This window comes from Leptodactylus fuscus, chromosome 3, assembly GCF_031893055.1.
Source record: "Leptodactylus fuscus isolate aLepFus1 chromosome 3, aLepFus1.hap2, whole genome shotgun sequence".
In the NCBI taxonomy this organism is placed as follows: domain Eukaryota; kingdom Metazoa; phylum Chordata; class Amphibia; order Anura; family Leptodactylidae; genus Leptodactylus; species Leptodactylus fuscus.
Window position 1 is genome coordinate 227,628,293 of NC_134267.1, and position 25,412 is coordinate 227,653,704.

At 43.4% G+C, this 25,412-nt stretch overlaps 1 protein-coding gene across 1 annotated transcript; it reads right to left on the bottom strand.

The window, feature by feature from the left end:
* Positions 1-616: 616 nt before the first annotated feature.
* Positions 617-25,230, bottom strand: LOC142196948 (cytochrome P450 2F2-like). Its single transcript, XM_075266922.1, has 11 exons — positions 25,073-25,230; positions 22,442-22,643; positions 21,157-21,319; positions 12,700-12,849; positions 11,588-11,748; positions 11,324-11,500; positions 7,061-7,202; positions 5,823-6,007; positions 4,175-4,316; positions 3,404-3,587; positions 617-1,061 (listed from the first exon to the last, which is right to left on the bottom strand). The coding sequence occupies exons 2-11, from the start codon at positions 22,622-22,624 to the stop codon at positions 617-619; spliced, it is 1,932 nt and encodes a 643-aa protein (XP_075123023.1). The 5' UTR covers positions 22,625-22,643; positions 25,073-25,230.
* Positions 25,231-25,412: the final 182 nt, after the last annotated feature.

Here is a 25,412-nt window from a genome sequence, read left to right on the forward strand (position 1 = left end):
GTCAAGAGTGTGCAAAGCAGGAATCAAAGCAAAAGGTGGCTACTTTGAAGAACCGAGAATATAAGACAGATTTTCAGTTGTTTCACACTTTTTTGTTAAGTATATAATTCCACTGGTGTTACTTCTGAGTTTTGATGCCTTCAGTGTGAATCTACAATTTTCATAGTCATGAAAATACAGAAAACTCTTCGAATGAGAAGGCGTGTCCAAACTTATGGTCTGTACTGTATATATATATATATATATAAACACTTCCCATCAAGGGCCTTGTGAGTCAAATGTCCTAAAGACACCCTGGGTATATAAGTCACCTATAAAGATCACCCCATATTGAGACCAGGTCTGGCTCCCAGCAGGACAAGCAACTCCACTAAAGTGCAGTCCTCACCTCATGAGAGTCTATGACTATACCTTTATAAACAGGATCGGTTCGGAGGAGCAGTGCAAGGGAGTCAATAATCCGATAACAGAAAGTGCCACTCTAGGGAAACTATATAATAGTGTAACCTCAGTTATGAACCCCTCACCAAAGCCAAATTTACGCAGTACTTGCAAAAGAAAAGTCCATTTGACCGAGTCGAATGCCTTGGCAGCGTCTAAAGAGGCTGTCCCCCAATTATGAGAGGAGGAGACCCCAGTTTGAGTTATCACCTGAGCCCGTCTTAGATTGTCCAATGTAGACTTTCCTGGCATGAAACCTGTCAGTGTGGATCAAATCTAAAATAACAGAGATAAGCCTATTGGCCAAAAACTTTGTGAGGAGATTATAATCTTCATTAAGTAATGATATGGGCCGACACGAGCCACAGTCCAGCAGGTGCCTGTCAGGTTTGAGCAAAAGGATTATGGAGGCATCATAAAAGGATGCCAGGAGACCTGCAAAGGCAACATTGTAGCAATTCAGCAACTCTGGAAGAAGGTGGTCCCTGTAGCGGACATAAACCTCCACCGGAATGCCATCTGGCCCAGGCGACTTGCCCTTCACCATGCCCACCAGTGCCTCCAATAATTCCTCCAGTGTAAAAGTGGAATCTAGGAAAACACACTGCTGCTCAGACAAGCTAGGGAAAGGGATAGAGGTTAAATAGGAGACTAATTCCTGTTCGGTGACCCTAAGTTTAGACAGATAAATTTCACTGTAATACTGATGAAATCTATCTCGGATAGCAGAGCTATCAGACAGTATGTTCCCAGCCTCAAAGCGCCCCCTCAGTATTACAGGATACACCATATTTTGATGTATGACCTGAGCCAGTAGGTCACTCGACTGATTACCAAGTTCGTAAAACCTCTTTTTAGAAAAAAATAAAGATCGGCAAGCCTTATCATGCAACCCAAGTAGGAACTGCCTACCTGTCGGTAACCAATGGGATATGGCCTCCTCATTTGGGTTATCTATATAGCCAGCTTCAAAGGAAGCACACTGAGTTAAGTTGGAAAAAACAAATGTAAAAAAAGCCACCATAAATTATCCCTTTATGGGAACAGAATGCTGCACCAACACTGTACGGAGATCGGAAGAAGCAAAGGGACTTTTGGTCAGATTAGTAGACTGTGTCACACTGTTTGAGTGTGACACTCTGTGGACGGCTGTTATGGTCAGCAGGATTTATTAAAAAAAACAACTAAACAACTGAAAAACCCTGCAGAACCCTCTGGGCTACTGACTGCAAACAACTAAGTGTGAATACTGTCTGACAGCTGAAGTCACTGCCAGCTAAATTAATCAGCAGGTGTGCTCTGTTACCAGTCACAGAGTCCTGTGCAGTCAGAGCAGCCGCTACAAATAAACACTGGCTAGCCAGCACTCCTGGACTAGCCAGAGACCAACAAACCCTGTGTGCTTCTAGTCCACCCAACCTCCCAAAGCAACTACAGCCAGCAACCTGTCAGTGTGAACAGTGACTGACACAGCAATGGCCTAGTGAGCTTTCACACAATTCACACACAAGGCAGCATGTTGCCCAACTACCAATGGCATTGCTGTCTCTGGGGATATTTTACTAACTAGGGCCAACTAATAATACTCTGGCTGGAGCACGCACGCACGCACGCACGCACACAACCTTTCAGGTATCAGATCAGGATTTGGATTTGATCTTAGAGCGCGGGGCGTCCAGACCAGCCCCCTTATATAGGCAAGGGGCGGTCACCAGCAAATAGCCCAGCTGCCCAATCCGAGCGTCCATTGGTCGACACACATGTCGATCAACCAGTCGACCACGCCCGGCTGTTGCAAGGCAGATTAACCCCTGCAACCCTGGACTGTGCAGAGGAACAGACAGCACCGCCCAGATCATGGCCGCAATTACTGCACAATCCTAACAACGGCCACAGATCAAAATACTCTTTGCTTTTTGCAAAAATTGACTTTGGCAATTTTTTAAATTGGAAATGAAAGGATTAACTGTCATTTGTATTACTGAAGCAGCCCGGCTCACATGGCACAAATATTCTCTCTCGGTCCTAGTTGTGGTTTCTATCAGCTTGATCACTTGAAAACAAAAAGTTGGAAACAAAATTTATTTGGCCATTTTCTTTTTTTTTTTTTTTGCTCACTCCAGCGTTCTCCGTATGGGATCAATAATTTTATATTTTAATAGATGGGGCATTTTTGAATTTGGGGCCAATTATAGCCATGACTAAGGGGTCATATCCCCGAAACGCGTAGGCTTATTCGTCCTTCTGTCCCGTCTGCACAAGGACATATCCATCGACTGCTTTTCCAAGAACAATATATATATATTTTTAACTTGGAGCATGTCTCCACAATAAAATTTGGAAATTTTTTTAAGAAAACGTATCATCCGGCGTGCTGAGACTACTTCAATTTGTTCCAATTATACTGTCCTATAGTTTACTAGTGTTTATGTATTTTTATATGTGATATAGAGAAAGGGGGTTTGCATTTTTGTAATTTTTTTGTTGTTCTTTTTAATATTTCAATTTTTTTTTTCTCTTTTCTGACCCCTAGGGATCTGACCGCTCATACAGTACACATTAGTAAAGTAAAGTAATATAGTACAAAACACATTAGTATAGCATATGTGAGAAGGTGACAGGCTGTAGTCCAGATATATCAGCCCCAGGTTTCTGACATATGTGTGGTCCAGGACGGATCTGGAGTAGGCCTCAGCACCGGTGTAGATCCTTGGCTCATTACGACGCCAGAAAAAGGCTGCAGCTCTTGCATTGCAGTGCAATTCCATGGGGTGAAAGGAGGTGTGTGGTTCTGTCCTGTAATCCCGAGTCATAGCTGTCATAGCTTCTCATATCTCAGCTTCTTAATCCATTATTCCTTAATACAAAGAAATTAATCCAAAGAAGAAATCACAAAGGTCTCCATAGTGTACTTAATATTATTACATCCTATAAAGAATTGTGCTGGTCCAAGTGTGATCACATGGTGTAGGATTGAGGTACCGCACGCATCATGTAAGGTTTCGGTGAACTAACAAATCCAATTTCAGGATTAAAATCCAGGTCAACACCAGGGCAAGGGAGGAATGTGAAAGTTTGCAGCAGTCTCGTGAACACAAGAAAGAGTTCCACTTTAGCCAGGTTTTCCCCAATACAGCTTCTTTTTCCTATAAAAGTATACAAAAAGATTAATAGCATAAAAATCAGACACATAGTTATATAATGTATACTGTGCATGCAATAAGTCAGCTGGAAACCTTTATATTCAGTGTGACTATAGGGAACTGCAATATTCCTGCCAAGCTCTTACGAAGCTGAGATATGGACCTCAGGATAGAAAGCTAGTGTTGACCAGTCATTTGATTCCTACTGATTCCTCTTTACCCCCTATAAGGGTGCGTTCACATGGAGTAACGTGCCGCGTGATGTGGCACGTATACGGCGTGTGAGACTTTGCACGCCGTAAAAGCTCCCATTGAATTCAATGGGAGCCTGGATCGTATACGCCACGTTATTTTGTGGCCGTGATTTTACAGCCGCAAAATCACGGCTGCAAAATAACTCGGCGTATTCAATCCAGGCTCCCATTGAAATCAATGGGAGCTTTTACGGCGCGCAAAGTCTCACACGCTGTATACGTGCTACATCACGAGGCACATTACTCCATGTGAATGGACCCTAATTCCTGCCCTTTATATTATAGGTAGTAAAATTTAAAAACAAGCCTATAGAAAACTTTCTTTATTGATATTACCTGCCGAAAATGGAATAAATGCTTCATTCATCACAAATTTTCCTTCGGAGTCTAAAAAATGTTGAGGATAAAACTCTTCTGGCTTTTCAAAGTATTCTTTATCCTGCAGTACAGACTTCAGCAGCATAATAATAAAGGTATCCTGAAAAATATTACAGTGTATTCTAAAAATGAGTCTTCATTGGTTATATCAGTATACATGTGGGCTGTCATTTGGTTATGTCTGCCATAATGTAGGATTGTCTCCCCAATCATGACAAAGACTTGTGGCTATGGTAAGGGCTGAAATGGAAGAGAAAGGGGATGAACGGAAAGACTGGGAACAGGAAACCTTTTCCAGCTGTCCAAGAAGTTATTAACAACGTAGAGGACATCAAAGCTGCAGGAATCTTCTTGAGAGTGGCCATGACTGATAGAGATGAGCAAATAGTATTCAAAACTATTCGTCGAATACCTTGCTCCCATAGGAATGCGTGTGTGCGGCCAAACACCAAGGGGTTAAGCGCTGTGAAGATTTGCCATCTGCTAACACGCATTCCTATGAGAGCAAGGTATTCGTATCTACTATTCGCTCAACACTAGCGCCTGACATTCACATTACCAGGTATTACCACATTTGCCATCACAGATTGCCTTAGTAGATATCTCAAAAGTATAGGCTACACCCCTGGCAATGGGCAACAGTATAAGTTCAGGAGTAAGCCACCAGCACCAGTGGTGTTCACCCAGATTAAATATTTCTGGCATCTACCTTCCATCTATGAAGACCATGTCTACATTGTAACTAGTGGTGGTCAAACCTCATTAGATTCGTCTCAAAAATTCTAGTAAGACTCGCAATCAAGTTTTTGCTCGGATCAACCTAGTGGGAGTTGGAAATGGGAATGCTACTAAAATATTCTGTATTCTCTTCAGACCAAAGCAGACAATAAATGAAGCCCTCAGGAGGTGCTGGAAGATAACAAACAACTCATACCTACCTTTTCTCATCCCTCTGGGACTTCACTGTGGCATCCAATTTTCTTTCCCAGCATCTACCAGCTTCCTGGGTAGTATCAGCTTCGATCCACGAATCATAATGTCAACACAAACCACAAGACCATTGAGGCCAAAACACAGACCCCACTGGTCCCTGGGGCCACTGACACCACCCAAGAGGCTGGAAGAAACCTGAAGACGAAGGAAGAGAATACTAAATCCTGCCATGGAGTCAGAGAGGTGAGGAAAAGCGAGTATGAATTGTTGATCCTTTTCCACCTCTCCCCGGGAATACAAATATAATAATCTGGACTCTCAAGACACCCCAGAATATAAACTCGATTTTTGGGTGGCAACAACCAAAAATTTTGGGTTTGGCAAAACTTTTCCAAATTGTAATCATATTTGTTATGGAGTTGTCTTCTGCTGAAAGAATGAAGTCCATTATTATGTGAGCTGATCAGCCCAACTTCTATAGTTGTAGGTATCGACCTACTCTAATGGGCCAGTCCGACCCTAAACATAAGCATATTTTAGGATTTACACAAATGGAAAGATTACAATTTGCAGATTTGTCAGTAAACTTTCAGTTTGTGGTTTATTCTACATCGTAATAATTCATACCCTCAGTAGACATCCCATGATGAGTTTTGGAAGCACAAATACTCACTTTAGGAAGGAAGTAGCCTCTAAAGTTGATATCTCGAGTAGTTGTATGAGGAATGCTTATCGGTGCAATATTTCCAAATCTTTGAATCTCATGAATGACGGCATTGGTGTAGGGCATATCCTTGCGATGCTCAATCTGTGGTTGGCTCAGTCCAATCACTTTCTCTATCTCATTCTGAACATTCTCTGTAATGACATAATTAGTCCAGATTGTTATGCTGTAATATTTGCTGTATATATGACCAAACTCAAAAATATCAGCTTCTATTAAAGGTTTATATCTCTGAGAGCCTGGCTTCTGGAACTCTTGTTAATAAGCTATTATTTACAATGGAAATTGCCTTAGGTCCTGACTTTTTCATTCAGAGGTCCTGCAGGAAACTGTAGTAATAAATTCCAGAAACAGCATCTATGAAAGGGGTTGAACCATTCTTAGCAGATCTCAAAGGCTCAAAAAGGCAGTTGTCCACTTGTCACTTTATGGTTATCACTGCTTTTGTGGAAAATTGGCACTGTTTATAACTGGAGATGAAGAAATTGGTTTAGGTCAAACTAGTACCTGAAACTTTGGGGGTTTGTCACCAGTTAACTGGAAGTGAAATTCAGATCTCTTCTGGGTGATGTCATGGGTTCTTTGGTCAATTCAAAGGTCTGTAATTAGGCCTCATGGATGACCCCAGAAGGGCTAGAAGTTTAGAGGGAGAGTTGGGAAGAGGATCAAGAGGGAGAATTGGGTGCTATGAGGTTGCCTGGAAGAGGTCAGGAAAGGTGAGTATAACTATTTTGTTAATTTTCCACACCTCCCGTGGGCCTCCACCTCTTTATACTCTGGGTCTGAAGATAAAGAGTATGATCATTTCATTTGCAGTTAGTGACAAACTTATTTGCCCAAAAATGAACAATCTCCAGAGGTTTGCCCATCTGCTTCACCCCAAGTGTGGGAAGGAGCTATCGGAGGTCCTTCCACTCAACCACTGTCAGGCTGTATAATCAACATCAGGATAAGCCGAGATCACTCCGCACAGAGAACTAAATCATTCTGAAGTCTCTTTTCTTTTTAGTTGCTATGATTCCCAGTATATGTTTCTATCTGCTATTCTGAGCTTATATGTGTTTTTTCTTGCAATATATTACTGTATTATCCATGCTGTTGTAACACACTGAATTTCCCCATGGTGGGACTATTAAAAGATCATCTTATCTTATTAAAAATATGTTAGATATGAAAAATTATCTTACTTTGGATATCTGGGTATTTCATCATCAACAGAAGACCCCACCGGAGAGTACTGTGGACGGGCTCCATTCCAGCGATCAACATATTACTGACCAGAGTCTTTAGGTTCTCATCATGGAAATACAACCCAGACTTTGATTTTATCTAAAATATGAAAATTTCCTCTTATAAGCAGTGTAATACCTCCATTAGGAATAGTCAAGGTCTCACCATATTAAGAAAATAACAGTCCTAATTCTCGGAACCCAGTTTATATTAGAAAGGTCTCTTAGGAACATCCTATGAATGTCTTATGATGAATGTCCATAGCATCAAACTTCCTCTTCAGGAGACTAGGAGCTTTCTCTCTGTGATTATGCTGAGTGGATGGGCTGTTCCTTGTGTGATGTCAGCACTAGGGTTGAGTAACCAGGATTGGAAAAAATCGGATTGAGTAAATTTCACGATCAGGATCAGGGTACAATCCTGCCTAAAAAAGATTGGGAACAGAATTCCAATTCCGATCGCTCACCCTTACCTGTACGGTTCTGTGCAGGTAACCGGACAGCAGTGGGGGACTAAGTAGCCGGTGGATTTTTTAAACACTACACAGCATGGAGTCCAAAAATTGAAGCCTTCAATTTTTGGACTCCATGCTGTGTAGTGAATAGGATTGTTTTTAACACTAGAAGTCCCAGAGAGGGGTCATTTAATATCACAGTCTATAGTCAATAGACTATAATCACAGTCTATTGTTCTGTAATTAAGGCCATTACTGTCACACCACAGGAGGTTGTTTTCCATTGAGTTTAGCCATTTAGTTTCTAGTTAGTTCTATTGTATTTGATAATATAAAGACTATACATATTGTATAGTTTAGTTTTATTTGAGCAAAAAAGCACTGAAACAATGAATCATTTTTTAGATATTTTAAATAGAATCAGAAATTTTAGTGCAAGGTACAGCTGTGAGTAATGACCAGAAACATTTGTCTAAGGCAGGGGTAGGGAACCTTTGGCTCTCCAGCTGCTGTGAAACTACAACTCCCATCATGCTCTATTCACATTCCATGGGAGTTCCCAGAACAGCAGAGCCAGTATGCATGCTGGGAGTTGTAGTTTTGCAACAGCTGGAGAGCCGTACGTTCCCTACCCCTGGTGTAAGGCCTCAAGCACACTAGCGAAAAAAAAAAAAAAAGTATTTTCAATGGCACTGAGCACACCTGCGATTTTTTTTCGTGCAATTTTTTTTCCATAGGTGCAATTTTCCAGCGATTTATTTATTTATTTTTTTTTGGTGCGAAAAAATCCCAGAGGAGTGATCTATGTGACCAATGGGACTGATCGCAAAAGTAGCTGCGATTTTTTTTTTTCCTGCACCCATTGTCTTGAATCTAAATATACAAAAATGTAAATATACAAAAGAACAACTGTTATTTATATGTGATGGATTTACACTATTCAGCGCAAATGAGAACGTAGCCTTACAGCAAAAAAAAACAACAAAAAAACATTGTATCCATTGGCTCTTCTTTCCATGAACAAAAGAATCAGTCAGTTGAAATCCGACTGTCTGATCCTTAGCTCCTCTGTTATCACATCTTTTGTCTGGGGGGAGGCAGGAGGACCACATACAGTACCCCTTAGATCAGGGCTAGGGAACCTTTGGCTCTCCAGCTGCTGTGAAACTACAACTCCCAGCATGCTCCATTCACTTCCATGGGAATTCCAAGCACAGCAGAGCCAGTATGCATGCTGGGATTTGTAGTTTTGCAACAGCTGGAGAGCCGTACATTCCCTACCCCTGGTGTAAGGCCTCAAGCACACTAGCGATTTTCCAGCGTTTTTTTTTTTTGTGCGAAGTTTTTCATGCGAAAAAATCCCAGAGGAGTGATCTAAATGACCAATGGGACTGATCGCAAAAGTAGCGCAAGTAGCTACGATTTTTTTTGCGATTTTTTTTTCTGCACCCATTGTCTCAAATCTAAATATACAAAAATGTAAATATACAAAAGAACAACTGTTATTTGTTTCCATGCTTTTATTTTTGCTACGAAAATAATAAAAAAAATACAAGGAATAAAACAATTCCACACATATTTACAATAGGCTGCTGTAGGGGGCTGCGTGTGTGTGTGTGTGTGTGTGTGTGTGTGTGTGTGTGTGTGTGAGAGTGGCATGTCCTTCTTGTGTGATTAGCATTTCAGCACTCACTCAGCAGTCTGTCTGCACTGTCGGAACATACCTGGCACTGCCTGGGTATGTCCCTGGTACATTTGCCACACGTGTATTTGTAGCAGTCAACACATCTCTCAGTTGCACAATTGTTCGTGCATCAATGGCTGACCTGAAACTTCGCCCTTTTGCCAGGGCTGGGTGTGGAAGGTTGTTGCCGAAGGAGTTTGTCCTTGCGTGCCTTCTTTTCAGTCACATGAAAGCCACCTAACTCTTTTGGGGGGTGGGCAGACATACTCAGGAGCAGCTTACATTCTTTTGTTTACACTCTCTTACAAGACCTGAAGTGGATCAACACCATTGTCCCCTGCAGATTCCTCAGACAATGGCCACATTTGCAAAAGATAGGAAGCTAATTGGAGCCATCAGAGTTGCCTGTTTGGATTAAGGATCATTTGACCCTCTTTCAGGACTTCAAGGGGGAGCTCGAAATTTCTGGGACTTCTAGTGTTAAATCTGATTTTCAATCATTAAAAAATCCCATTGACTTGCATTAAGATCAGAGTTGGGATCGCGTTCGGATGGAAAATGATCAGAAATCAGATTTTAAAAACGATCCTCAAAACTCAAGATCGGCTCAACCCTAGTCAGCACTGAATTGTGTGCTTTTTAGTGTAGTATGTTAAGCAGCCTTGCAGGAGGTTTGCTAATGTTAAAGTTGCTAATATTTACAGAGAGCCACCTTTTGTAATAAGATCTTACAATGTTACATGTTTTGACCTAAACATTTGATTTATGACAAGAAAATATTACCGTATTTTTCGGACTATAAGACGCACTTTTTTCCCCCCAAATTTCGGAGGAAAATGAGGGTGCGTCTTATAGTCCGAATGTGGGGGGAGGAGCGGATTTACAGCATGGCCGCGCTACTGCCACCGCTGGTTTTCTTCAGCGGCAGGAGCGTGACAATCTGCAGGCTCCGGCAGCTAAGACACTCCCCGGCATCCGCCGGTCTATTACAGCAGATGCTGGGGACTGTCTTAGCTGCCGGGGCCTGCAGATTGCCACGCTCCTGCCGCTGAAGAAAAGCAACGGTGGCATGCTGCAAATCCGCTCTTCCTCCGCAGGTCCCGGCAGTCAGTTAGCCCTGGGGCCGGTCCCCACCGGCCCCATACCTTTAGTGATGCAGGCCGGCTCCTGCACGGCGAGGCCGCAGGAGCCGACCTGTTCCAATGACAGCTGGGAGCCTAATGAAGGCTCCCAGGCCTGTCATAGATATATATTACTATCGCGGCTGGTCTATGACACTCCGCGATAGTAATGTATAGAACCTCCCATAGACGGCAATACACTTGTATTGCCGTCTATGGGACTTGCAATCAAATGATTGCAGGTTCAAGCCCCCTAGGCGGGGGATAATAAAATAGTAAAAAAAAAATATATATATATATAATAAAAAATAAAATAAATAAAAGTTCACCTCCTTTCCCTAGAATACATATAAAAGTATAACATTACTGTGAAACATACACATTAGGTATCCCTGTGTCTGAAAATACCCGGTCTACTAATATTTTTATGTACAGTGAACGTCAAAATCAAAAGTGCTAAACCGCCGGGTTTTTCTCTCTGTTTTGCCTCTGAATTAAATAAAAGGTGATCTAAGCAACAGACATTCCCCAAAATGGTATAACTAAAAAGTACACCTGGCCCCACAAAAAAAAAACGCCCTATACATCCCCATACAGCTGCAGGGTCACCTGTCAATGTGGTCTTGCAGCTGTTCCAAAACTACAACTCCCATATATTAAATATTTTACCATTTTTTGCCTGAAAATTTTTTTTCCCTATTTTTCTCCTCTAAAACCTGGGTGCGTCTTATAGTCCGAAAAATACGGTAATTCTGGGCTTGTTTTAAAACGTTTTATGTGGTGAGATCCCACTATCATGGCTATGGGTAATGACCATGATGGTATCTTTGCAAGCAGCAGAAGTAGCTCAGTCCTGGAACCCTTCCCATCATCTGACCAAATTCAGTTTCATGCAATCTCCATGGTCAATAAACCTTTGGTTGCCTATATATGTTGCCAATTACCACTGTAAATAGATCACCTCATGTTGTTTGACGAGGAATGCATCCAGTAGGCTTCTCTGTTCATTCTTGTCCAGTTGCTCTCTCAGTATCATGGAGAATTCCTTAACAATTTTGTACATCTCCAGATTATTGCTAAAAGTGGTTTTATGGCTTCCAGGCAACCAGTCCAACAGCGAAGGAAATGCATTATAACACTGGAAAAAAATTCTTTTAGTGTTCTAAATCTGATACTGGGGTAGGACATCACTTTTTGCTCCATAGTAGGGGGCCATATAACTTACCAAAGACATGGGACAAGCTATCAGTTTGACGCTCTCCTCAATTAAATGTTTCAGTCTCTGAACTCTCGGATCTTTACAACTATATTGGTTTCCCAGAATTATGGATACCAAGATGTTGGCTATAGTGGTGCTCAGTAGGGGCAAGTTATCAAAGGGTTTTCCTGTTAAGAATATGTTAAATAATAAAAAAAAATGGCAACCAACATGCAGAGAAGAGAAGAATAACAGAAGAGACAGAGTAAGGATGTAAATAAAGCTCAACAACTTGTGACCTGTATACAGAGAAATGGAGGGGAAACATTTTTCATGTCATCCCCATTCCCTCCAGCTCCAGTAAAATCTAGAGATGATCAAAATCAATTTGAAGAAACCTAACTTTATTTGTGGTTCGACTGCAACAAACCTGCTAAGGATAAGTTCACACGGAGTTATTTGGTCAGGATTTTGAGTGCCAGGAGTTTTTTCCGGGAGACGTTTCTTCCGGCTCCCGGAAAAAAGAAGCGAGGTGCTCATTCTTCAGGCCGAGTCGCCTCACGATTCGGCCTGAAGACACTCCCTCCTCTGGACTAGGCCTATTCAGTGCACTGGCTTTCAGTTGCTGCTACCCGACTTTTGGACTGGAACCTGAGGCATCCTCTGCCTACTTCTATCACCTTTCACCTAGACAAACCAGTACCCTGCTTCATACTGATGAGGGGCAATAAATCCCAAAACAGCTTTCCCGGGATGTGATTCTCTTTTTTTTTATATTTAATGCCAGTCATTGCCACTAGTTTTTTTTTTTTTTTTTTTAGAAAAACAGTCATTGATCTAAAGTGAGAAAAGTCAACATCTCCATATGAAGACATAGTACCCATTGTGACCCATTTTATGGTCAATGCAATCCTTATTATAATAACTACTACTACCACTACTACTAATTCTACGACCGCCACCACTACTAATACTACTAGTACTAATACTACTACCACTACTACTACTACTACTACTATTACCACTAATACTACCACCACCACCACTACTACGACTACTACTAATACTACTACTACTACCACTACTATTATTATTCCCATTGTAGATGAAAAATTCTGATTCTACAAGAAATAACTTACCCTCGTAGGATTTGATGGCCTCTAATAACATGTCGCATTCCTCATTTATTACACTTTCCATTGCTTTACTGCCCACACCTAACTGCCGTAGTGTTATAAATGTAAAGCGTCTCATCACATTCCAGTTCTCATCCTTAGCAAAGACGACTCCTGTGGTAGAAGGAAAAGAAGTCCATATATTAGAAAAAATTACATATAAAGATGTCAGGGGTGGACACTGAAAGCAAAGGGCCCCTGTGCTAGAAGTCTGCCTGGGACCTCCCTTCAACAACAACAAAGCCACTCAAATATATAATATATTGCTTGTTGAACACATGACACATACAAGGCAACAAACACATTATAAGAATGATGTATACACAACACTTGCACATCCCACGTACAAGCCACTCACAGGTTTGACACATGATGTACAAACTCACTGTACTATGTGGGACAATTCACCATACAATATGTATGCCAAAAAAATAATAAAGATGGGCGAAGATTTTTTTCATTTCTGGTTCTGATAGGAGAAAGAGAAGATAGGTAGTACTGGGGGTGGGGATTATTGAGAGAGAGCAGCATGTGAAGGATAGTACTCACAGCCCATCTACATTTCAACTTTGTCCTCACAATTAAAGATGAGTTATGGGATTCATGGACAGAGTGAAAGTTTTGAAAAGTAAGAAGTTATACAAAGCTAGGTGTCTTTGTGTATGTAAAAGAGATGGGTGAGTTTCTCATGATTTATGTAATTTCTGGTTTGGATGGCTCAGGACCAAGATTTGTTTCCGGTCAAACAAGTTTGGTGCGAACCACACCTTAAAATGGTTTAAAACATAGTGCAAAACACTCTTATGGCTTCTAGGAATCTATCTACGAAACAGTGTACAACACTCTTGGGGGTTTCTAGGAACCTATCTATAAAACATAATGTAGAATACTCTTATGGCTTCTAGGAACCTATCTATAATACATAGTGTAGAATACTGTTGGGGGTTTCTAGGAACCTATCTATGAAACATAGTGTACAACACTCTTGGGGGTTTCTAGGAACCTATCTATGAAACATATTGTAGAATACTCTTATGGCTTCTAGGAACCTATCTATAAAACACAGTGTAGAATACTGTTGGGGGTTTCTAGGAACCTATCTATAAAACATAGTGTATAATACTGTCAGGACTCCTAGGAACCTATCTATAAAACATAGTGTAGAACACTGTCAGGGCACCTAGGAACCTATCTATAAAACATAGTGTAGAATACTGTTGGGGGTTTCTAGGAACCTATCTATAAAACACAGTGTAGAATACTGTTGGGGGTTTCTAGGAACCTATCTATAAAACATAGCGTATAATACTGTCAGGACTCCTAGGAACCTAACTATAAAACATGGTGTAGAATACTCTTAGGACTCCTAGGAACCTATCTATAAAACATAGTGTAGAATACCCTTGGGGGTTTCTAGGAACCTATCTATAAAACATATTGTAGAATACTCTTAAGACTCATAGGAACCTATTTATAAACCATAGTGTAGAATACTCTTAGGGCTCCTAGGAACCTATCTATAAAACATAGTGTAGAATGCTCTTAAGACTCCTAGAAATTAGAGATGAGTGAACACTGTTCGGATCAGCCGATCTGAACAGCATGCTCCCATAGAAATGAATGGAAGCACCTGGCACATACACTTTGCCGGCGGCCGGTCGCCGTGCCACGTGCTTCCATTCATTTCTATGGGAGCGTGCTGTGCGGATCGGCTGATCCGAACAGTGTTCGCTCATCTCTACTAGAAATCTATCTATAAAAAAGTCTAGAATAACCTTAGTACACTTACTGTTTAAAGCATAGCATCACATGCCAACCATATAACACATAAGGTGTCTGGGTCTGTAAGAGCAAAAATCTTGAATTTATCCCTATTCAGGATTTTTATCCAGAGTGGAAAGTGAATACAAAAATCATCTTTCACTCTGGATGACCGGCCCTATCCTTCATTACATAGACAACAAGTAGAGATGAGCGAACACTAAAATGTTCGAGGTTCGAAATTCGATTCGAACAGCCGCTCAATGTTCGTGTGTTCGAACGGGTTTCGAACCCCATTATAGTCTATGGGGAACAGATACTCGTTAAGGGGGAAACCCAAATCCGTGTCTGGAGGGTCACCAAGTCCACTATGACACCCCAGGAAATGATGCCAACACCTCTGGAATGACACTGGGACAGCAGGGGAAGCATGTCTGGGGGCATCTAACACACCAAAGACCCTCTATTACCCCAACATCACAGCCTAACAACTACACACTTTACACACTCAATACCACCTCTCTGACAGTAGGAAAACACCTTGAAACATGTGTATTTGGCACTTGCAGTGAGGAGAGCTTGTCACCAGCAGTGAATTTGGCCCTTGTAGTAAGTTGAGGTTGGCACCAACATTTGTTTTGAAAATCAGGGTGGATTGAGCCTCTAACCAGCAGAGTTTGGGCAAATTCATGGTGGAGGGAGCCTCTAAACACCCCAGTTTGGGTAAATTCATGGTGAAGGGAGCCTCTAAAAACCCCAGTTTGGACCAATTCATGGTGGAGGGAGCCTCTAACCAGCCCAGTTTGGACCAATTCATGGTGGAGGGAGCCTCTAAAACCCCAGTTTGGACCAATTCATGGTGGAGGGAGCCTCTAAAAAACCCAGTTTGGACCAATTCATGGTGGAGGGAGCCTCTAACCAGCCCAGTTTGGACCAATTCATGGTGGAGGGAGCCTCTAACCAGCCCAGTTTGGGCAAATTCATGGTGGAGGGAGCCTCTAAACAGCCCAGTTTGGGCAAATTCATGGTGGAGGGAGCCTCTAAACAGCCCAGTTTGGGCAAATTCATGGTGGAGGGAGCCTCTAACCAGCCCAGTTTGGACCAATTCATGGTGGAGGGAGCCTCTAAAAAACCCAGTTTGGACCAATTCATGGTGGAGGGAGCCTCTAACCAGCCCAGTTTGGGCAAATTCATGGTGGAGGGAGCCTCTAAAAAACCCAGTTTGGACCAATTCATGGTGGAGGGAGCCTCTAAAAAACCCAGTTTGGACCAATTCATGGTGGAGGGAGCCTCTAAACAGCCCAGTTTGGGCAAATTCATGGTGGAGGGAGCCTCTAAAAAACCCAGTTTGGACCAATTCATGGTGGAGGGAGCCTCTAACCAGCCCAGTTTGGACCAATTCATGGTGGAGGGAGCCTCTAAACAGCCAAGTTTTGGGAAATTCATGGTGGAGGGAGCCTCTAAAAAACCCAGTTTGGACCAATTCATGGTGGAGGGAGCCTCTAACCAGCAGAGTTGTGGGAAAGCAGGGTGGAGGGAGCCTCTAACCAGCAGAGTTGTGGGAAAGCAGGGTGGAGGGAGCCTCTAACCAGCAGAGTTGTGGGAAAGCAGGGTGGAGGGAGCCTCTAACCAGCAGAGTTGGTGGAAATCAGGGTGGAGGGAGCCTCTAACCAGCAGAGTTGGGGGAAATCAGGGTGGAGGGAGCCTAGTATTAGCAGAATTGTGCAACGCTTATGGTGGATGAGTATGAGGATGCGGAGGAATTGGAGAGGTTGAGTACAGACATGGAGTTTCATGTTGGGGTGCTTTACACAGGTGGGCACAAAAATGAAGGCTCTATCCAGTGGTGGTTCATTTTTATCAAAGTGAGCCGGTCGGCACTCTCAGTGATGATGCCACCGGCTGCACTGAACACCCTCTCAGATAGGACGCTGGCGGCAGGACAGGACAGCACCTCCAAGGCATATAGGGCAAGTTCAAGCCACAGGTCCAACTTCGACACCCAATACGTGTAGGTCGGAGAGGACAGGGCTGTGGTCGGAAAGGTATTCCCGCAACATGCGCCTATACTTCTCACGCCTGGTGACACTAGGACCCTCCGTGGCAGCACTTTGGCGAGGGGGTGCCATCAAGGTGTCCCAGACCTTAGACAGTGTGCCCCTCGTTTGTGTGGACCGGTGAGAACTTGGTTGCCTACTGGAGGAACTGCCCTCCCTGCCGCCAACGTCACATGCAGGAAACATCTCCATCATATTCTGCACCAATTGCCTGTGGCAAGCATTGATGCGATTGGCCCTCCCCTCTACCGGAATAAAAGAGGAGATGTTGTTTTTATACCGGGGGTCAAGGATAGCAAAGATCCAGTACTGGTTGTCCTCCATGATTTTGACAATACGCTTGTCGGTTGTAAAGCACCCCAACATGAACTCAGCCATGTCTGCCACAGTGTTAGTTGGCATGACTCCTCTGGCCCCACCGGAAAGTTCATTCTCCATTTCCTCCTCATCCTCCATGTCTACCCATCCGCGCTGCAACAATGGGACGATTCGAAGTTGCCCGGAAGCCTCCTGTATCACCATCACATCATCGGACAACTCTTATTCCTCCTCCTCCTCCTCCATTAAACGCGATGAAGCGGACAGATGTGTGGACCTACTCTCCAGCTGTGACGGATCGAATGCTATCCCTGACTCCTCTGTGTGATCTGAGTTATCCCTGATGTCAATCAGGGATTCTCTCAGAACACACAAGAGCGGGATTGTAAGGCTCACCATCGCATCCTCAGAGCTCACCCTCCTTGTGGACTCCTCAAACACCCGTAGGATGTCACAAAGGTCTCTCATCCATGGCCACTCATGGATGAGAAACTGAGGCAGCTGACTTTGTGGCACCCTAGGGTTTTGTAGCTGGTATTCCATCAAAGGTCTCTGCTGCTCAACCACTCTATTCAACATCTGAAACGTTGAGTTCCAGCGTGTGGGGACGTCGCACAAAAGCCGGTGTTGTGGCACATGCAGGCGTTGCTGGAGAGATTTTAAGCTAGCAGCGGCTACTGTCGACTTGCGAAAGTGGGCGCACATGCGCCGCACTTTCACCAGTAGCTCTGGAACATTGGGGTAGCTCTTTAGGAAATGTTGCACCACTAGGTTGAAGACGTGGGCCAGGCATGGAACATGTTGGAGTCCGGCAAGCTCCAGAGCTGCTACCAGGTTCCGGCCGTTATCACAAACGACCATGCCTGGGTCCAGGTGCAGCGGCTCAAACCATATTGCCGTCTCATCGAGGAGGGCATCCCTCACCTCGGAGGCAGTGTGCTGTCTGTCCCCCAAGCTGATCAGCTTCAGCATAGCCTGCTGACGTCTACCAACGCCAGTGCTGCAACGTTTCCAACTCGTAGCTGGGGTCAATCTAACAGCGGAGGAGGAGGCGGTGGCGGAGGAGGAGGCGGTGGAGGAGGAGGGGGGTGTTCTTCTCGTGTCCCTGCCAGGAATGTTAGGCGGGGAGACGAGGTACACTGGGCCAGTTTGGGAAGCAGTCCCAGCCTCAACTACATTCACCCAGTGTGCCGTCAGTGAAATGTAGCATCCCTGTCTGCATGCACTTGTCCACGCGTCGGTGGTCAAGTGGACCTTTGTGCAAAGCGCGGAACTAAGGGCCCGCCTGATGTTGAGTGACACGTGCTGGTGCAAGGCGGAGACGGCACACCGGGAGAAGTAGTGACAGCTAGGGACGGCATAGCGAGGTGCCGCAGTTGCCATCAGGTCCAGGAAGGCGGGAGTTTCAACAAGCCGGAACGCCAACATCTCCTGGGCCAGCAGTTTAGCGATGTTGGCGTTCAAGGCTTGCGCGTGTGGGTGGTTAGCAGTGTATTTCTGCCGCCGCTCCAATGTCTGAAAGATGGTGGGTTGTTGTAAAGAAGCGCCTGATGGTGCCTTTGATGGTGCAGGAGAAGGAGATAAGACAGGAACAGGGGAGGATGAGGGAGAAGTCAACAAAGTGGCGGAGGCAGATGAAGTGGTGTCCTGGCTCGTCCTCTGGAGTGCATCGCCAGCACAGTCAGCAGTGGCAGTGGCAGAGGCAGAGGCAGTGGCAGTGGCGTGAACGGCAGGCGGCCTTTGTCCTGCCGTTGCTGCCTGCCACTGATTCCAGTGCTTGGATTCCAAATGACGGCGCATTGAAGTGGTGGACAGGTTGCTCTTCTCAGAGCCCCTAATCAATTTCGAGAGGCAAATTGTGCAGACAACACTATATCTGTCCTCGGCGCATTCCTTGAAAAAACTCCACACCTTCGAGAAACGTGCCCTCGAGGTGGGAGTTTTTCGGGGCTGGGTACGAACTGGAACATCTTGGGAGATTCCGGGTGTGGCCTGGCTTCGCCTAAGCTGCTGACCTCTTCCTCTGCCTCTAGCTACCCTTTTTGGTGCTGCACCTGCCTCAACATCCACACTACTTTCCCCGCTTGACATCCCCCCTGTCCAGGTCGGGTCAGTGTCCTCATCATCCACCACTTCCTCTTCCAACTCCTGTCTCATCTCCTCCTCCCGCACAATGCGCCGGTCAACTGGTTGCCCTGACGGCAACTGCGTCACATCATCGTCGATGAGGGTGGGTTGCTGGTCATCCACCACCAAATCGAACGGAGATGGAGGAGACTCTAGTGTTTGAGCATCTGGACACAGATGCTCCTCTGTTAGGTTCGTGGAATCGTGACGTGGAGGGGCAGGTTGAGGGACAATGAAAGGAGCGGAGAACAGCTCTGGGGAGCAGGGACAGTTGGGGTTATTGTTCTGTGAAGCTTGGGAATTTTGGGAGGAAGGAGGACAAGACTGTTGGGTAATAGGAGGAGAGGAAGCAGAGTCTGACTGGCTGCTGTACAATGTGCTGTAAGCGTTCTCTGACAGCCATTGCAAGACCTGTTCCTGGTTCTCGGGCCTACTAAGGTTTGTACCCTGCAGTTTAGTTAAAGTGGCAAGCAACCCTGGCACTGTGGAGTGGCGCAATGCTTGCTGCCCCACAGGAGTAGACACGGGACGCCCTGTGGCTTCACTGCTACCTTGCTCCCCAGAACCATTCCCCCGACCTCACCCACGGCCTCGTCCACGTCCCTTTCCGGGAGCCTTGCGCATTTTGAATTCCCAGTTAGAAACTGGCACTATATACCAGTAGCAAAAATTGTGGGTGCACGTAACCCCAATATATTCTTTGAATTACCAGTCAGAAACTGGCACTATATACAAGTAGCAAGAAATGAGGGTATTTGTAACCCCAATATATTCTTTGAATTCCCAGTCAGACAATGGCACTATACACGAGTAGCAAAAATTGTGGGTGCACGTAACCCCAATATATTCTTTGAATTACCAGTCAGAAACTGGCACTATATGGCAGTAGCAAGAAATGAGGGTATTTGTAACCCCAATATATTCTTTGAATTCCCAGTCAGACAATGGCACTATATACCAGTAGCAAAAATTGTGGGTGCACGTAACCCCAATATATTCTTTGAATTACCAGTCAGAAACTGGCACTATATACAAGTAGCAAGAAATGAGGGTATTTGTAACCCCAATATATTCTTTGAATTCCCAGTCAGACAATGGCACTATATACCAGTAGCAAAAATTGTGGGTGCACGTAACCCCAATATATTCTTTGAATTACCAGTCAGAAACTGGCACTATATACCAGTAGCAAGAAATGAGGGTATTTGTAACCCCAATATATTCTTTGAATTCCCAGTCAGACAATGGCACTATATGGCAGTAGCAAAAATAGTGGGTGTATATAGCCCCAATTCTATTGTTAGGGGACTTGCAGTGTATTTCTGGGGTGAAGGTGGGGGGGCACACCGTTGGAACGGGTATCGGGGGTATATATAGGGTATACGGGAATACACTGTCAGTGTATTCCATTCAGGATCCTGGGAAAGCTGGGTTGCGGCGATTGAGCCCGTCAGTGCCACGTTACACTGACAAGCTTCTCCCTGGAATTTAGCTCTTATAAGAGCTGTTGGTTGTCTTCTCCTTCCTATCCTAGCCTGTCCCTGCCTACCCAGAATCTAAGCCCTAGCTAACTGGACGGAAACCTCCGTCCCCGGTGAATTGCAAGCTCAGAATGACGCGAAGCTGGGCGGCGCTGTTCTTTTAAATTAGAGGTCACATGTTTTCGGCAGCCAATGGGTTTTGCCTACTTTTTTCAACGTCACCGGTGTCGTAGTTCCTGTCCCACCTACCCTGCGCTGTTATTGGAGCAAAAAAGGCGCCAGGGAAGGTGGGAGGGGAATCGAGTAATGGCGCATTTTACCACGCGGTGTTCGATTCGATTCGAACATGCCGAACAGTCTAATATCCGATCGAACATCAGTTCGATAGAACACTGTTCGCTCATCTCTAACAACAAGGTTATTTGAATGTTGACTGTAATTCTTAATTTCTCCTGCAATGTTGCTCCAGGGAACTTAAACTACTAAGTTTGATCTCATATTACATCCAATAGTTGAGGGCTCTGGAATGAGAGCACTTACAAGAATTTAGTAAGAAAGCTTGTAGAATCAGATTATTTTCAAGAAACTCCTATAACAAGCATAGATTTTCCAACATGCAGAACCTCTTTAATAATATTTAATAAAAAATGAATATAAATATATTAAAATACATTTACCATAGCCTCTAGTTAGAGCAGCAATCAAGGGAATTTGTGGTCTATTGGAAAAGTCATTGCCGTGTTGCAGGAGAGCATCTTTCACTGCTTCATAGCCACAAAGAACCACAACTTTTTCCGACCCCATCTGGAAACTAAATATTGAGCCATACTTTTTAGATAACTGTAAGAAAGAAAAAAAAAATCATAAGAGGAGGAGGGAATGCAGCTGTTTTTCTTACTTTCTGTGTTTCTGAGACTGCACGCTGCGAGAGGGGAGGGGAGCAGTGTTGTAGAAGAATCTTGATCATCCCATCATACAGCTCTGACAAAACACCAGGAAGAGCCTGCCTACCCAGCAAGCACGGAGAAAGACTGGGTTAGAGTTACTATTGAAAATGACCCATTGTGGTACAATTAAGACCCCATACACACTACCAAGTGTGCATTTAATGTGGAGCCAAGGTTTCAGCAGAATGCAGTCAGATGACGATAAATACAGGGTGGGAGGGTGAGTAGGAATGTTGGCATCTCTCTTATTTTACTTGATTCGGTTTCTAGTTGGGCATTTAGGATTGGTGTAGTAGTAGTAGGGCGGGTTCGTATATGACTATTGTGAGTACTTAGTTAGGTTCAGATTCGGATTGGAGGTACTTTATACATGCGTTAGTCCGCGGTTGTTATATTTGTATATATATTTTAAGTAAGTGGTATGTTTCGCCCTTTATTAGACATTTATTGTACACACATTGAGTCATATGATCTACAAACTAAGCTATAGTATGTATATTGATTATGTAGACATTTTTTTGTGTGCTAATAATGAGAGGGTTAATGAGATGGGCGGGAGGTGGAGTCATCTCGATGTAATGGTTTAAAAGATCTGTTTGTTGTTACATGTTTGAGCCGAGAGGAAGGGACTAGCGTCCCGAAACGCGTCGCTTTCAATACAAAGATTTGACATCATGGTTACCATGTAACTTTTTTATTTATTTAAAATAAAAGTTAAATTTTATTTACCGCGGACTCTTCATCTATCTGGATACAGCTGGCTACATTTTATCGTCTTCCTACTTGCAGTCAGATGAAACTCATAGTGACAACTGAGTGTCTTCTGAGTGCATTTTGTGATGCATTTACATCTATGGGGTCTTCCAATTCATTCTGTTCCAATGTCATTGGAACGGAACGGATCAGAAGCCCCCGCAGAGATGAGTGCATCATGAAATGCTCTCGAACGATACTCACAAGTTAAGGTACACAATTTATTATGTGAGATATCCAAAGATAAATATGTCATACTGACCTGTGTCATGGTTTCATATGGATTTCTTAAATTGAACAAGTGCAAATTTCCAATAATTGGTAGCCACATTGGCCCGGGAGGGAAATTTTTATGTTTGCTCTTATGCTGATCATAAAAAAATTTGCACAAGAGGCAGAAGGTAAAGATGACTAACAGTATGTTTATAGAGTCAGCGTCTGGCATATTGTAGTGTTTGTCAAATCTAGAATGAAAAAATTTAAAACGTTAACACAAACATCCTGCATGTTCTAAGTTTTTGAAGCACATATTTAGGATAATGGAGTCTTTTGGGAAAATGGTAAGAAATGCTGTAAAATGGAGGATTGCTCTATTCATTTTACCCCCTTTCCAGTGGTGATGCCCTGTGCTATCCTCCAGTCTGTTTCTGGTGCTCCAGTAACTACTGCACACAATTGCTGAGGTCAATAATTGACTGAGGTGTCCATGTGGAGGATCACTGACCTCATCAATGAGTGCCAGAAACAAAGGTTGACGGAAAGCACCATACTTACTGTCCTGGAAAGGTGGAGATAGAAGAATTACAAATAAAGAAGCTCTTAAAATCTAGTCTGGTGTGTTGCTGAACAATATTTGCACCAGCAGCAATGCCAGAATTTATATTAGCAGCTGATTGACAATTCAAATGAATTGCCAGGCACAGATAGCCTTCCATTCAACTAGTATTGCTTCATATAGTGAAAAAAGTAATGTAATAACAATAGAAAAAAAAATCTAGAGAAAAAAGTTATAGTGGAGCCATGTTGCCATTAGCGTCTGTGGGTCAGCTCTGGTTAGGACCTTTAGTCAATTAAATTTAGTGATCAATGGCTTATTCAGTGATTGGCCCATTTGAATTGACAAGTTGCCATTAATGGTTTCAGTAGGCCAATGACTAAAATGAATAGAACCGCTACTAAAATTGGAAGGGGACTGGAACTTTGGATCTTATTGGCAATTGGCCTGAACTCAGTCCATTCTTCTTGATCCATTTGTAAGGTCTTGGAAAGCAGAAATTGCATCATGAGAAACTGGAGACTGAGTACTTGAGTGCACTAGGAAGCGTCGCCTGTTGGAACAGGAGTGGCGACTACCGAATTGTTAGTAAGCTCCAAGTGACTTTACTTACCAAAGTGTGCCTTACCTTGTGTGTGTTGATCATGTATCTTGTTTAACTACAATCAAGTTCAGTAAAGTTTCAATCTTGTTGGTCTTCCTTCTGACACAACTAAACTACATCACCTGGTCTGTGTAGGTTTTCTGTTCAGAAGCTGGCTGGGATATCACTTAGTTGTTAGAACAATGTTTAGTGTTTCTTAAGCAGACATGTGTGTGTTGATATTTCGGCTCAAACATTGGTGACCATCTCTTTTATAGATGGTTGCAATATGGCTCAAGTGGGCCAGCCTGGATCCCAGAGTCAGGATGATGGTGCTTAGTAAATATTTAGTCATGAGCGGCCACCAATCTCAATCCAGGCCCTATAAGACCTTCTGTTTGTATTTCCAGAGATGTCAAACTGGAATAGAACTTCAGATGAGGATACACAGACAGAAGGTTGTAGCAAAAATGGGAGTAACTTTTTCTTTCGGAGTTATACAAAGAACATGGCTAAATATATATTAAAAAATTAAGGGGTCCCATTATTGATAACTTACCCTAGACCAAAGTTTTAAATTAATTTCAGACCTCTGACCACATTCCTATATTAATATCCGATCCCAAGTCAAACTTCATGAATATATTCAGACTCTCTATATTAAAGAGATTATACAGTAAGGATTAGTAATATCAGACATCAGGTCCTATTAATTTCTCTTTTAAACATCAAACTTATAACCATGGTCATAACATAGTAAGCTGGCCACAGGTCTCCCTTCAAATCCACCTTCACACTACCAAATAGGTTTTATCCTTGATTTAATAACATAACAGTCCAGAATAATCTAGAAAAGAAAAGAACTTCAGTCCACAATATAGCCACAAGCAGCACCCAATTACCCAAAGGCACATCACAACGACTCAAATAAAATAAAATAAAATAAGGAGAGAGAACAGGACAACTCACTGCTTAGGGCCAGTAAGAAGGGGAGCAGCTGCAGGGCAGAGGGACAAAACCCTTATGGAAGTAACACCTATATGCAACATCAGAGGGTTGCAAGAGAGGAGCCAACCAACCCTCCCGCCAAGCCTACAGCCACATCACCAAAACACTCCAACCTAAAACCTGTAGTGCAGCTTTCCTAGTAACTAGAAGGGAGGAGGGAGAAAGCCATGAACCACTTCTCCCATCCTGCAGTCAGTAATGCCTTCCCTATTTGGCTCAGTGTTCATTCATTCCCTCAAATGACACACATTGGAAACACACAATGCACAACTATAGTAACTATGCAGCACCACATATACAGTGCACATACAATGCACATAAAGTATCATTGACTAATAGTTAATAACAAAATAACACAACACAATTGGCTTCCCTTTGTACATTCCAACAAGTCAATAATGATTCAGCCAGAACACAACACCCCACACAGCTGGTGACTTGGGTTTGGATATTGTATATGGACATCTACTCTCACCCACCTGAGATAGCTAACAACTAGACCCACATGCACAATCCCTTAGTCTTACCTCTTTACAAACTTTGTAAGCTTTAAGCAGGATATGTTAGTATGGAGTGATATAGCGTTCAGGATCTGATGTCTTCAACGCTCATCTTCTCTGGTTGACAATACTCATTCTCAAAAAGGAGAGGAGAAGAAGAAGGTAATTCTATCCTCGCTGGCACAAGTAACACACCAGACTGCCATCTGAACCTGTTATGTGACTTTTGTCACCTAAAGAGAATTAAGTCAGGATGAGTAACAGCCTATTGCGAAACCAGTTAGGTTTTGTGTGCTGCTAACATATCAGAAGCATTAAAGGAAGGCAAGGACAGTGATCCCTAATACAAGACCCACCCCGAAGTCAA

Bases quoted from the DNA above. Each gene is read 5' to 3' on its own strand.
- LOC142196948 (XM_075266922.1), bottom strand. From the start codon at position 22,624: ATGCCAGACGCTGACTCTATAAACATACTGTTAGTCATCTTTACCTTC. The intron at 21,320-22,441 runs GTCAGTATGACA...TCTTTCTTACAG, and splicing joins CATATGAAACCATGACACAG to TTATCTAAAAAGTATGGCTC. The intron at 12,850-21,156 runs GTAAATGTATTT...CTTCTACCACAG, and splicing joins TGCTCTAACTAGAGGCTATG to GAGTCGTCTTTGCTAAGGAT.